At 47.5% G+C, this 12,582-nt stretch overlaps 1 protein-coding gene across 3 annotated transcripts in view; it reads right to left on the reverse strand.

Annotated features, from left to right (window-relative positions):
* Positions 1-8,336, reverse strand: part of RNF130 (ring finger protein 130) — a 162,971-nt gene extending 154,635 nt beyond the window's left edge. Inside the window, exon 1 of one of the 3 annotated variants that reach the window (XM_074390271.1) lies at positions 7,833-8,336. In XM_074390271.1, coding sequence (XP_074246372.1) covers positions 7,833-8,256 — 424 coding nt within the window. In that variant the 5' untranslated portion in view covers positions 8,257-8,336. The remainder of the gene's footprint in view (positions 1-7,832) is intronic. The other 2 variants (XM_074390272.1, XM_039460495.2) reach the window with 2 other exon arrangements.
* Between the last annotated feature and the right edge of the window lie 4,246 nt (positions 8,337-12,582).

Consider the following 12,582-nt stretch of genomic DNA (forward strand, 5'->3'; position numbering starts at 1 on the left):
TGAGAATATTAGCCATTCCCACCTCATGTGAATCACAAGAATTGTTTCTGCCTGCTAATTTCTGGCAGTTCTTCCCAGTCTTGGTAGTTCCTTCGTGAAATCTGCAGATCAGTGTTAAAGAAAAGCCTTGAGGGGGCCCCTCTACAGCAATCTAGAGCAGCTCTCTGCACCACTCCCTCCTCCGGCATCTCATAAGTAGCTACAGCCTCCATGATCTCTGAACTCTGTCTCATCAACACAGGAAGACCACCAGACTCTATCTGGGGGTTCCCCCTTCCTGCACTACAGCCTGGGAACTCTCTCCAGGCAATAAGCTGGGGGCAATAATAGAGCTTTCCTTTTTTACTTCCCTTTTCTCAAGGATCGTTGTCCTGTACCGCTGATTGAGCTATTTCTAAAACTACTATTTCAGGCCGGGCATGGGGCCTCACGCCGGTAATACCAGCACTTTGGGAGACCAAAGTGGGCAGATCACGAGGTCAGGAGGTTAGAGAGCAGGCTGACATAGTGCAACACTGTCTCTGGTGGTAGGCTCCTGTAATCCCAGCTACTCAGAAGGCTGAGGCCGGAGAATCGTTTGAACCCTGGAAGCAGAGGTGGCAGTAAGCTAAGAGGGCACCACGCACTCCAGCCTGGGTGACAGAAGTTCGCAAGTTTGAGTTCAAGTTCCGCATTTTCAAGAAAACCTTTCTAAACTACGAGTCCAAATAATTTTTAGTTTCTCTGGTGTTCAAGTCATTTACGATCTAGCACAACAGCAGAGGCAATATAGCATAGCACAGCAGCGCAGCGTAGCGTAGCGTAGCGTCCATCATTACCATCACCACTGCCCACCTTCCACTGCCATCAGTCCCATTAGCAGACCAAGTCCCACAGGATCACATGCAATCACACATGCCAGTAGCTGCTAGAGTCAGGCACGGTCCTAGATGCTTGGCTAAAACAGATATTAATACCTAACTTCCAGGAACTTAAAAGTTTGGGACAACTTAGGAATCAAATCCTCATCCATAGCATAGTCCTTAAGGGGAAAAACTCATGCATTTAGAACACAGTTCATCAAACTTTTTCTTAAAGGGTCAGAGAGTAAATATTTTAGGCCAGTAGACCATGTACACTCTTGTCACAACCACTTACCTCTGCTGGGGCAGCACGAAGGCAGCTGCAAACAACACATTACCAAGACGACATGGCTGTGTTCAATAAAACTGTTTACAGTAACAGCACGCAGACCCCTGCTTTAGAACTAAATCTATCTGCAAGTTGAAGACTGTGTACAGTCTTTCACAGTGGCACATCCTAGGTGTACCATCCAGACGAGGCTGATTTCTTCAATAAGACATCTGCATTCTCTTCGGCAGGAACTATGTAAGACATGGGTCTTTTGCATGTATCAAAAGACTTGCGCAACACATAGGTTAAGTGCTTATTAAATGCGTATATTTCATTTGATGTTCAAAGGGTTCCCTCTTTTATTGCATCCAACAGTAAAGAAAATTACACTATTATTATTTATGGAAAATAATGAATACCCAGTACATAAAATACTTAAGGATGATAAAACAAACAAATGCTGATGGCCCTGAAGAACTTAATAGTTTCATTTTATAAATAAGTGAAGACTGTTATACTTAAAAGAACTAGCCCTGAAGACTATCCCTTCATCCCACTAATGTGAGCATGTCCCAAAACACTACTGGACTTTCTCTTTTAAGAATTATATAGGCAGGGCACAGTGGCTCACGCCTGTAATCCTAGCACTTTGAGAGGCGGAGGTGGGTGGATCACAAGGTCAGGAGTTAGAGACCAGCTGACCAACATGGTGAAACCCTGTCTCTACTAAAATACAAAAAATTAGCTGGGCATGGTGGCACGCACCTGTAATCCCAGCTACTCAGGAGGCTGAGAGAGGAGAATCTCTTGAACCTGGGAGGTGGAGGTTGTAGTGAGCAGAATGTACCACTACACTCCAGCCTGGGTGACAGAGCAAGACTCAGTCTCAAAAAAATAAATAAATAAAAAGAAGTGCCTTTTGCCTCCTGCCATGATTCTGAGGCTTCCCCAACCATGTGGAACTCTAAGTCCAATTAAACCTCTATTTCTTCCCAGTCTCAGGTATGTCTTTATCAGCAGCATGAAAACAGACTAATACACCCTCCTCCCAATACGACTGGTTTAAGAGGAACAACACTCTCCCTAAATGGGTATAGTTTAGCAAGTTTGCTTAAAAAAAAATCTGTCTTAGCCTGGGCTAAGACAGACCCTGTCTCCACAAAAAATTTATAAAATTACCCAGGTATAGTGGTGTGCACCTGCAGTCCCAGCTACTTTGGAGACTGAGGCAGGAGGATCAATGACTCCCTGAGGTCAAGGCTACAGTGAGCTATGATTAGGCCACTGCATTCCAGCCCAGGCAACAGAGCGAGACACTGTCCTTAAAATCAAATAAAAATATGTGTCTTACTAATTTACAGTCACAACTTGTTCAGGGAAGGATCTTACACGTTATCTAGTCTTGAGGCCCAAATGCAGTGCAAGGTGGGGTGAGATCAGTGAGCGCTCACAAGCTTTGTCACGTGATAGGTAGCTAAGCCTTAGCTCCCTTCCACTCCCCTCCATGAAGGTGATTCTTTTTAACCCAAATCTATGTCTTCATTCCTATTAACTTTTTTTTTAAAGCTATATAGCCCATCATTCTACACATTGAGATCTTTGCAATTCTGAGCCTGTCATCAAAAATACCTGTCATATATGCACGTTTTTATCAAAATCACTGGCATGGCAATCGAAAACCTTCACAAAAAGAACAGCAGCAGGAAAAATCAGAGGCAGTAAATGTGGGGGTTTGCTGTAAGAGAGAAATGGGGTGGTAGCAAGATCGGCATTTGGTGGAACGATCAACTAGTTTTTTTAAAATATTCAAATATTTATAGGCTAATGGAAATCATCACTCAAAAGTGAAAGAAAAACCCAGTATGTAAAAATATATATGAATATAAAAATACATACACACACATACATCCCCTTTTCTCTTGCCAAACTATTTATGTTAAAATTTGATTTTTAGCCGGGCGCGGTGGCTCAAGCCTGTAATCCCAGCACTTTGGGAGGCCGAGGCGGGTGGATCACGAGGTCAAGAGATCGAGACCATCCTGGTCAACATGGTGAAACCCCGTCTCTACTAAAAATACAAAACATTAGCTGGGCATAGTGGCGCTTGCCTGTAATCCCAGCTACTCAGGAGGCTGAGGCAGGAGAATTGCCTGAACCCAGGAGGCGGAGGTTGCGGTGAGCCGAGATCGCGCCATTGCACTCCAGCCTGGGTAACAAGAGCGAAACTCTGTCTCAAAAAAAAAAAAAAAAAAATTTGATTTTTAGAACCTCCATCTCTTTCCAAATATTCAGAGCCCTTGCTCTCATGATCATATGTCCATTTTCTCTGGATATTTTGAAATCTGTGTCCAAGAGTTCCTGCCTTTGCCATTACGAATTCTAACATTACAGGACCCCTTTCACCCAAACTCCTGTTTTCACATCAATATCCTTCACTGTTTATGAGAATTCTTAAAAACCAGTTTCAGATTCATTAAAGGAACCATTATAGGCTTCATCCAACAAGATTACTTTTTTTAAACACAAAAACCTAAGATTCATTTTTTCAAGTTTTTTTGTATTCCTAAGCAAGTTAGCAAAAAAAAGGTTTACTATTTGGTAAAATTATTCTCTAAGGCTGTAACATCCAGTCCTGAAAATTTCTTTCTTTTTTTTTTTGCCACGGAGTTTCGCTCTTGTTTCCCAGGCTCCAGTGTAATGGCGCGATCTCAGCTCACTGCAACCTCCGCCTCCTGGGTTCAGGCAATTCTCCTGCCTCAGCCTCCTGAGTAGCTGGGATTACAGGCACACGCCACCATGCCCAGCTAACTTTTTTTTTGTATTTTTTTTAGTAGAGACGGGGTTTCACCATGTTGACCAGGATGGTCTCGATCTCTTGACCTCGGGATCCACCCACCTCGGCCTCCCAAAGTGCTGGGATCACAGGCTTTAGCCACCGCACCGGGCCCCAATCCTGAAAATTTCTATACAAAGCAAGAAGTGGCTGATGCTAAATCCTTCCCCATCAGCACATCAGCATACATAATCACATCATCAACACAGGGCTTTCTCCTCTCCCAACCCCCACTCTGGGCTCAAACAAAAAGTTAGTGTGCACACACATAAAGCACATTTACAATGTCTGCTCCATAGCAGACCCTAGCTAGGCTGCTCTGCAAAGGTATTAAAATATTTTGCTTCCAGTTCTAAGCTTAGCATTTGAGTAAGAAATAAGAAAGCAATCGTGATCTGTGCATAAATACAAGACATGCTCCTTCAAAACTCCGTTTCTTTTTTTTTTTTTTTTTTTTTTTTGAGACGGAGTTTCGCTCTTGTTACCCAGGCTGGAGTGCAATGGCGCGATCTCGGCTCACTGCAACCTCCGCCTCCTGGGTTCAGGCAATTCTCCTGCCTCAGCCTCCTGAGTAGCTGGGATTACAGGCATGTGCCACCATGCCCAGCTAATTTTTTGTGTTTTTAGTAGAGACGGGGTTTCACCATGTTGACCAGGATGGTCTCGATCTCTTGACCTCGTGATCCACTCGCCTCGGCCTCCCAAAGTGCTGGGATTACAGGCTTGAGCCACCGCGCCCGGCCTAAAACTCCGTTTCTTAACGTAAATTCTTTACCAGTTAAACTATAAAATTTGTTAGCCCCAGCAAATGATTCTCCACCCACCAATGCATTCGACTTAATGACAGACATATTTTTAAAGTACACTTGTTTATAAAGTATCTCATAAGGTATACTACATAAAGTATAGCACTTGCCAAAATATACTTTTAAAATACCAAAGTGCCTAAGAAAAAAATTGACTATTTGCTCTTTAAAGGAATAGGACAAATAAATCTTATTCAGAAATTCACACATGCCAAATTGATAGTAGCACTGCAAAACAAAGAGAAAGGTTTCTGATTTCATAAATCAATCCACAGCTTGAAAATGAGCCATCATGTTAAACTCCAGGAAAATATAAAGTTCTTTTGTCTTTATGTTCATTTCTACCTGACACCCTCAAAATGAATTTTCATGAATTTCACATACTGGCCACAGCTGATTTTGGGCCAAAACCTGTCTCATAACTTTGTGTGTAATCTGAATATTACTTTGCTTAGGTGTCAACGCACAGTAAGTCCTCAATGAAACACGTCAAGAATTCTCCCCAATTCAAAATTATAAGAGCATCAAGGTCATTAAGATGTAATATTTTTTCTAAAACTAAAAAATTGTTTCTAAAAATTTTTTCTAAAACTAAAAAATTGAAACTCATTAAATCAAGATTATAATGTAAAATACCCAAGTATTCCAATTTTAAATCATTTTCTTAAACATGAATAATTTTAACAGATTTACATTACCATTTCTGTTTCTAAAATAAATTCCTAAGTTCCTGCTGCAACATCAGATTTAGATGTCATATAAACCCATAAGTTTAGAAACTATTGACAGGTAGACTAACTTATAAAGGTTCCCAGTAGAAGCTATGCTTCACAGAGACGGATTTTTAAAAATCTGTTTCGTTGACTGCTGTTGCATCTCCTTCACCAATGCCTTGCCGTACTTGGCACACAGGATTTGAAGTAACATTTGCTGGACTGAAAAAGAGCATCTGTGTGAAGACCGCTGGTACAAAGCAAGACTGAAACCACCTGTAGGGATCCCCCTCCCCCACCCCTGCCCCCACCCCCGCCCCCATGAGAAAACCTGGAGCAAGCCCCTGTGGGCGGGACACAAAACGACCCCAAGAATGAAGGAAAGGAGACGAAAACTCAGGGGGAATGACCTCACACTCAAGTCTTCATACACTGCCCAAATGTGTTCATTTTGTTGCAGTGTCTAAAACCCCACCAATTGAGAGAGACTCCTTTAGGTTAAGAAATCTCCCCTTTTCAGAACTAAGGAACCATTTAAATCTTTCAACAATCTAAAAAGATAGACACTTCATCATTCCATTTTACCGATGAGGAAACTGAGGCTAAATGGCAGAACTGCTTTTCCAGTGTCACACAATATAAGCAGAGTTCAGGCCTGACTCAGAACCTTTAATCCTACAATGCTGCCACCACAGTGAGAGAGGAATAGGACTAACCAATACACATGAGCTAGTTACCAATAGCCTTCTACTGAAACACCTAAAACCAGCTTTCTTAAACATGGGGCTTTTGTTTGGGGTGACAAGCAGGCAACAAGTAGTTGAAGCACATGAACACTTGGAAGGAAGGATCTGAAGTTCAGACCATGGATTTGGGGTGCTTGAGGGAACCAAGCCTCAAAGACAAACCACAGATTTCACAACACTGCAGAAGGCCAGCTCTTGCTCCAGAACAGCTTGCCTCTCTCTCTTCCTCTTTTCTACCCTTCCACGTGACCCTCACGGTTCTCCCCACTAGAAAAGAGGCTACCATTGTTAGTGTCAGAGTCTGGCAACACTATGCATCTCAACCACAGTGACTGGCACAGAGCAGGAACGCAAATATTTACTGAATGAACCCAAGACAAAAGTTGTTTCTACAGCGAAGCTGGGACCCTAATTGCCGTTTTTAACACAGTGGAGATGAGAAATGCACCTTAAGCACCTGATTACTGGTGTAAAACGGCGTTTTAAAAGCCCAGTCTGAGCTGGGGGACAGGCTACTGTAAGGCCTTATGTGATTCTTTTTTCCCAGCCAGACTGTCTCAAAGAAGAAAACAGCTTAGCACTTTGGCATACAAATATAGACCTCAGAGGGGCATGATATGTTAGTATTTTGAGTGTAAAAACAAACCATTACTTTATTTAGGTTGCCTACTTTAGGTCATCCTAACATGAACAGCAGTTTAGAAAAGAAAAATCCCCTCTCAGCATTCTCAGGGTGACAATGAGGGTTGAGATATTAGCAGATATTTTCCAAAAGTTCAAAGTGGGCCCAAAACCAAAAAATCATTTTCCATGATGTGGAAAACGTTTCCTTCAAACCATGACCAATAATTTAAACAAATACATGTTTACACCAAATAATTAACTAAACAAAGCCCATGTTTATAGGAAAACATGACGCTAAGCCAAATGGTTTCAAAGACAATTCTTGAAAATTTTACCTATTTCCCTTTTGGTCGGCACCCGTGACCTGAAAAGCCTTGACTAGTAGTTCCGATTAGTATCAGAGCCTCATAATGTGACATTTTCAGGCGTCAAATTACAGTTAAACTACTAGAGCAAGAACAAGAGCCAAAAGCAACAGGGAAGATGTCCATTTTCCTTTTACATCCCCGCCCTCTCCCCCACCCCCTGTTACCACTTAAGAATAACGGCAGGTTTTTATATTAGAAAAGGGCCTCAACCTTTGCAATCTAGCGCGGCGTTCCGTGATTTCAGGAACAAACCTGCCGCTGCCAAAATACAGGCTGAGATATCCTCCCCACGAATTAGTTTTGCGCTCTCGCACCACCTCCTTTGTCTACGCTGTCCCTGCAAACTCCGAGCTCAATGCCCTCCAGCAGACGAGCTGCCTGAACGCACAGACGACCGTTCCAAGTCTTTTTTTTAAAGAAGGGGAAAACCCAATCAAGCTCCCGGAGCCTGGTTCCCACGGGAGCAGGCCGGTCTGGCCACGACAGAAGCTTCGACCCTGGCAGGGGCCGTCGGCCGGGCAGCGAGCAGCGGGCGAGCCAGGGCCGGGGACCCCAGCCCCGCCGCCTCCGCAGGGCGCAACGACTGCCGCCCGCGGCGCTCAGGCCGCCGGCGCCGGCCCGGCACTCACCTCCGTGGAGCGGCAGCGGCGCCAGCACCTGGCCGCGGACCTCGGCCTTGGGCGAGTCCAGCCCGTAGCGTCCGCGGTCGATGCGGAACGTGAGCGGGGCGCCGCGGCCGGGCTCCTGCACCGTCACGTTGATGAGCGCCGTGTAGTACTCCTGGCTCGCGTTGTCCGCCCGCACGGGCCACAGGCTGCAGGTCAGCAGGGCGAGCGCGGCGAGCCGGGCAGGGCCCGCCCGCCCCGCGCAGCTCATGGTCCCTCCGGCCGCCGCCGCCGCCGCTCGCGGACCGGGCTCCGGAGCCGGCGCCGAGAGGCGGGGCGGGCGCGGCCCGGACTGTGGCGGGAACGCGCGCGCGCGGCCCTCCAGGGCGCCGCGGTCCCGCCGCTCGCCGCCCTGACGTCCGCGGCCGGCCCGTGGGGACGCGCCCATGGGCTCCAAGCGAGGGCGGCAACTCAGGTCGCACGCGGGCGTCTCTTCGGGGTCCCGGGAGGGCCGTCGGGGCGTACCCCCTCCATAGCCCCGGCTCGGTCTCGGCGAATGGGAGGCGCCTCGCAAGGACGCGGCGGGGGCGGGGAAGGGCGGCCCGGGAGGAAGCGCCCGGAGGAGGGTCAAAAGAACACCAAGTCTGGTTCGCGCGGCTGCCGCCTGAGGCGCGTCCCCGCGGCCGCCGCGCCCCCCGCCCCCGCCGGCCTGGCGGCAACGCGCAGGCCTGAGGCGCAGCCCCGCCCCGCGCGCATGCGTGAGAGCGCCCGTAGGCTCCCGCCCGCCCGCACGAGGGCCCGGGTGGCGGGGTCATCCGCTCGCGCCGGCCGTTTCCCCTCCAGGCCTTGTAGCCGCGGGGACTGGAGCCCGGGAGCTCTCTGCCGGGGCGTGTGGAAATGTGTGACAACAGACGACAAAAGAAAAAAGCTATAACTTTAAAATAAATTTCTAAAATGAAATGTCATGAGATGTCACATTCCGGCGGGTCCCCTGCAAGTCCTGCAGCTGACATCATGGATGCGGGATGTCTCCGGCCCGGATCTGCAGGGCACTTGAGGGGCTGGGAAAGACCTCTAGAGAAGCGGCCCCTGACCTTTTTGGCACTGGGGCACCGGTTTCCTGGAAGACAGGTTTTCCAGGGACTGAGAGGAGATGGGACCGAGCCGCTTCAGATCACCAGGCGTTAGACTCTCTTAAGGAGCGTGCACTAGATCCCTCGCACGCGCAGTTCACAACTGGGTTCGCGCTCCTATGAGAATCCGATGCCGCGCTGATCTGACGGGAGGCGGAGCTCATAGCTCAGGCCGGTAATACTCGCTCATCTACTGCTCACTCACCGGTTCCTCGAAGGCCCTGGGCCGGTGCTGGTCCGTGGCCGTGGTGGGGAGGGGGGTTGAGGAACCCCTGCTCTAGTGACTAGGTGAAATACTCCGGGACCAGAGGCTGCCTGAGAACCCCTCTTCCCAAGCGCGCACTCGCGCGCGCACACAGTCTCTCTCTCTCTCTCTCTCTCTCTCTCTCTCTCTCTCTCTCTCTTCCTCCTCTCTCTCTCTCTTCCTCCTCTCTCTCTCTCTTCCTCCTCTCTCTCTCTCTTCCTCCTCTCTCTCTCTCTTCCTCCTCTCTCTCTCTCTTCCTCCTCTCTCTCTCTCTTCCTCCTCTCTCTCTCTCTCTTCCTCCTCTCTCTCTCTCTTCCTCCTCTCTCTCTCTCTCTTCCTCCTCTCTCTCTCTCTTCCTCCTCTCTCTCTCTTCCTCCTCTCTCTCTCTCCCTCCTCTCTCTCTCTTCCTCCCTCCTCTCTCTCTCTCTTCCTCCTCTCTCTCTCTCTCTTCCTCCTCTCTCTCTCTTCCTCCTCTCTCTCTCTCTCTTCCTCCTCTCTCTCTCTTCCTCCTCTCTCTCTCTTCCTCCTCTCTCTCTCTCTTCCTCCTCTCTCTCTCTCTCTTCCTCCTCTCTCTCTTTCCTCCTCTCTCTCTCTCCCTCTTCCTCCTCTCTCTCTCTCTTCCTCCTCTCTCTCTCTCTTCCTCCTCTCTCTCTCTTCCTCCTCTCTCTCTCTTCCTCCTCTCTCTCTCTTCCTCCTCTCTCTCTCTTCCTCCTCTCTCTCTCTTCCTCCTCTCTCTCTCTCTCTCTCTCTCTTTTTCTCTCTCTTTCTCTCCGACCCCCACCCATCTCTTCCCTGTCCTCCAAGGCGGTTAAAAGATACATCGCTCTAAAGTATCAACTAAAAGGAAGAATGGGGCTTGTTGGCAGTGCAGCTGAATTCAGGAACTTACAGGATCTCTGTGGGGAGGCGGAGAGTGAAAGTTTGGCCTCTTCTAACCGGCCAGGGTTGAGTCTTCTGTCTCCTATAGCGCGTAGTGCGTGGAGTCAGCTTTGCACAAACAAGTATCCTGAAAATCCGGAAGAGAGGTAGCTCTCCACCAAAAATCTGAGGCACTGTTTCCAGGAAAGGGTATGGATGCAGTGCAGGCTAAAAGTTAAGATGTCCACTCCTGGCGAGGCACAGTGGCTCATGCCTGTAGTCCCAGCACTTTGGGAGGCCAAGGCGGGTGGATCACGAGGTCAGGCATTTGAGATCAGCTTGGCCAACATGGCGAAACCCTGTCTCTACTAAAAATACAAAAATTACCTGGACGTGGTGATGCGCACCTATAATCCCAGCTACTCGGGAGGCTGAGGCAGGAGAATCGCTTGAACCCAGGAGGCGGAGGTTGCAGTGCGCCAAGATTGTGCCACTGCACTCCTGCCTGGGCGACAGAGCAAGACTCCATCTCAAAAAAAAAAAAAAAAAAAAAGATGTCCACTACTGACGTCTTGGTGACATCCTTAACAATTTCTCCCTCCATTGCCCTCTCTTCCACCCTCTACCATAGTCATTATAGACCATGCCCTGGCCTATGGCGAATGGCTTTTACTTATTTACTTATCCTCAGCAAGTACAGCCCCTAATATGGGGCCCTGGGCCTGGCACCTAAAGAGTGCTCTGATCTGGTCCCCCTCCAGCTGGGCCCTTCATAGGGCAAGGAGTCGTTGGTGCCAAGGTATCCATGCTCTAGCACCTAAGACCTAGAAATTCCTTGCCCCCACAGCCCCGGGCCACATCTAGGGCCTGTATAGGACTCTTCCTGGTGAGGATCGCCTTCTCATCTTTCTGGGCATGACCTGGCCTACCCCCTGCCCAAGAGGCTCATGGCCTCTACTCCTTTGTCCTTACCAGGGAGGATTCTTCAAACTGTAAAGTACCCATGACCCCTGGCACAAAAAAACAATTGTAGAAGCTCACAGTCACCGCTTTGTTAATCGGGTGGGGAGGAAGTGGCTCTATCTCAATCCTTCTGAATTTGTCAAGGAGAAAGTTGGTTCCAGAGCACCTTTAACACTTCCCTGGCACTTGCTGATCTCCCCTTAAAATAAAGCAAGACGAGGTCCATGCACAGCCTCATCAGGCACCAGCATGTAGGGCAACATTCACACCAGCCTGTACTGGGGAGCAGCATTGTCTTTTAAGGAGACCGTTCCTTCAGGACAAGGAACGGTCTATTACATTTGTAATAGTGATACAGTGCTACCTTTTAAAATATTGTGGTAAAATACACATAACATAAAGTCGACCATCTTAACCATTTTTAAGTGTGTGGTTCAGTGGCATTAAGTCCATTCACATCGTTGTATAACCTTCGCCATCCGTCTCCAGAGCTCTTTCCATCTTGTGAAACTGAAACTCTGTACCCAGTAAATGTTCCCCCTCCTCCAGCCACCATTCTCCTTTCTGTCTCTATGATTTGATCATTCTAGGTACCCGCATCAGAGGAATCATATAGCATTTGTCCTTTTGTGAGCAGTTTATCTTGCTTTACATGATCCTTGAGTGTCATCTCTGTTGAAGTACGTGTCAGATTTCCTCCTTTGCTAAGGCTGAATCATATCACATTGTATGTATACACCGAGTTTTGTTCAGCCATTCATCCATTCCACTGTATGTATATAACACATTTTGTTTATCTATTCATTATAGGATGCTTGTGTGTTCGGCTATTGTGAATAATGATGCTATGAACATGGGACATATAAATATCCCTTCCTGCTTTCAGTTCTTTCATGTATATACTCAGAAGTGGAATTACCAGATCTAATGGTAATTCTATGCTTAATTTTTTTCAGGAACTGCCCTACTGTTTTTTTTTTTAAATAGTAGCTGTCCTTTTTTTTTTTTTGAGACGGAGTTTCGCTCTTGTTACCCAGGCTGGAGTGGAATGGCGCGATCTCAGCTCACCGCAACCTCCGCCTCCTGGGTTCAGGCAATTCTCCTGCCTCAGCCTCCTGAGTAGCTGGGATTACAGGCACGCACCACCATGCCCAGCTAATTTTTTTGTATTTTTAGTAGAGACGGGGTTTCACCACGTTGACCAGGATGGTCTCGATCTCTTGACCTCGTGATCCACCCGCCTCAGCCTCCCAAAGTGCTGGGATTACAGGCTTGAGCCACTGCGCCCGGCTTAGCTGTCCCATTTTACGTTCCCACCAACTATGTGCAAGGATTCCACTTTCTTCAGATCCTTGCCAACACTTCTCTATTTCTTAATAGTAGCCATTCCAATGAGTATTAGGTGGTATCTCATTGTGGTTTTGATTTGCATTTCCCTAATAATTAGTGATATTGAACACCTTTTCATGTGCTTATTGGCCATTTGTACATCTTTACATGATGCTATCTTTTAAAACATTTAAGAAAAAAAGTGAATTAATTAAAAGTATTGATTAAATAAAAGCAGGAGTGGTTC

Source organism: Saimiri boliviensis, chromosome 20 (genome assembly GCF_048565385.1).
Source record: "Saimiri boliviensis isolate mSaiBol1 chromosome 20, mSaiBol1.pri, whole genome shotgun sequence".
NCBI lineage: Eukaryota > Metazoa > Chordata > Mammalia > Primates > Cebidae > Saimiri > Saimiri boliviensis.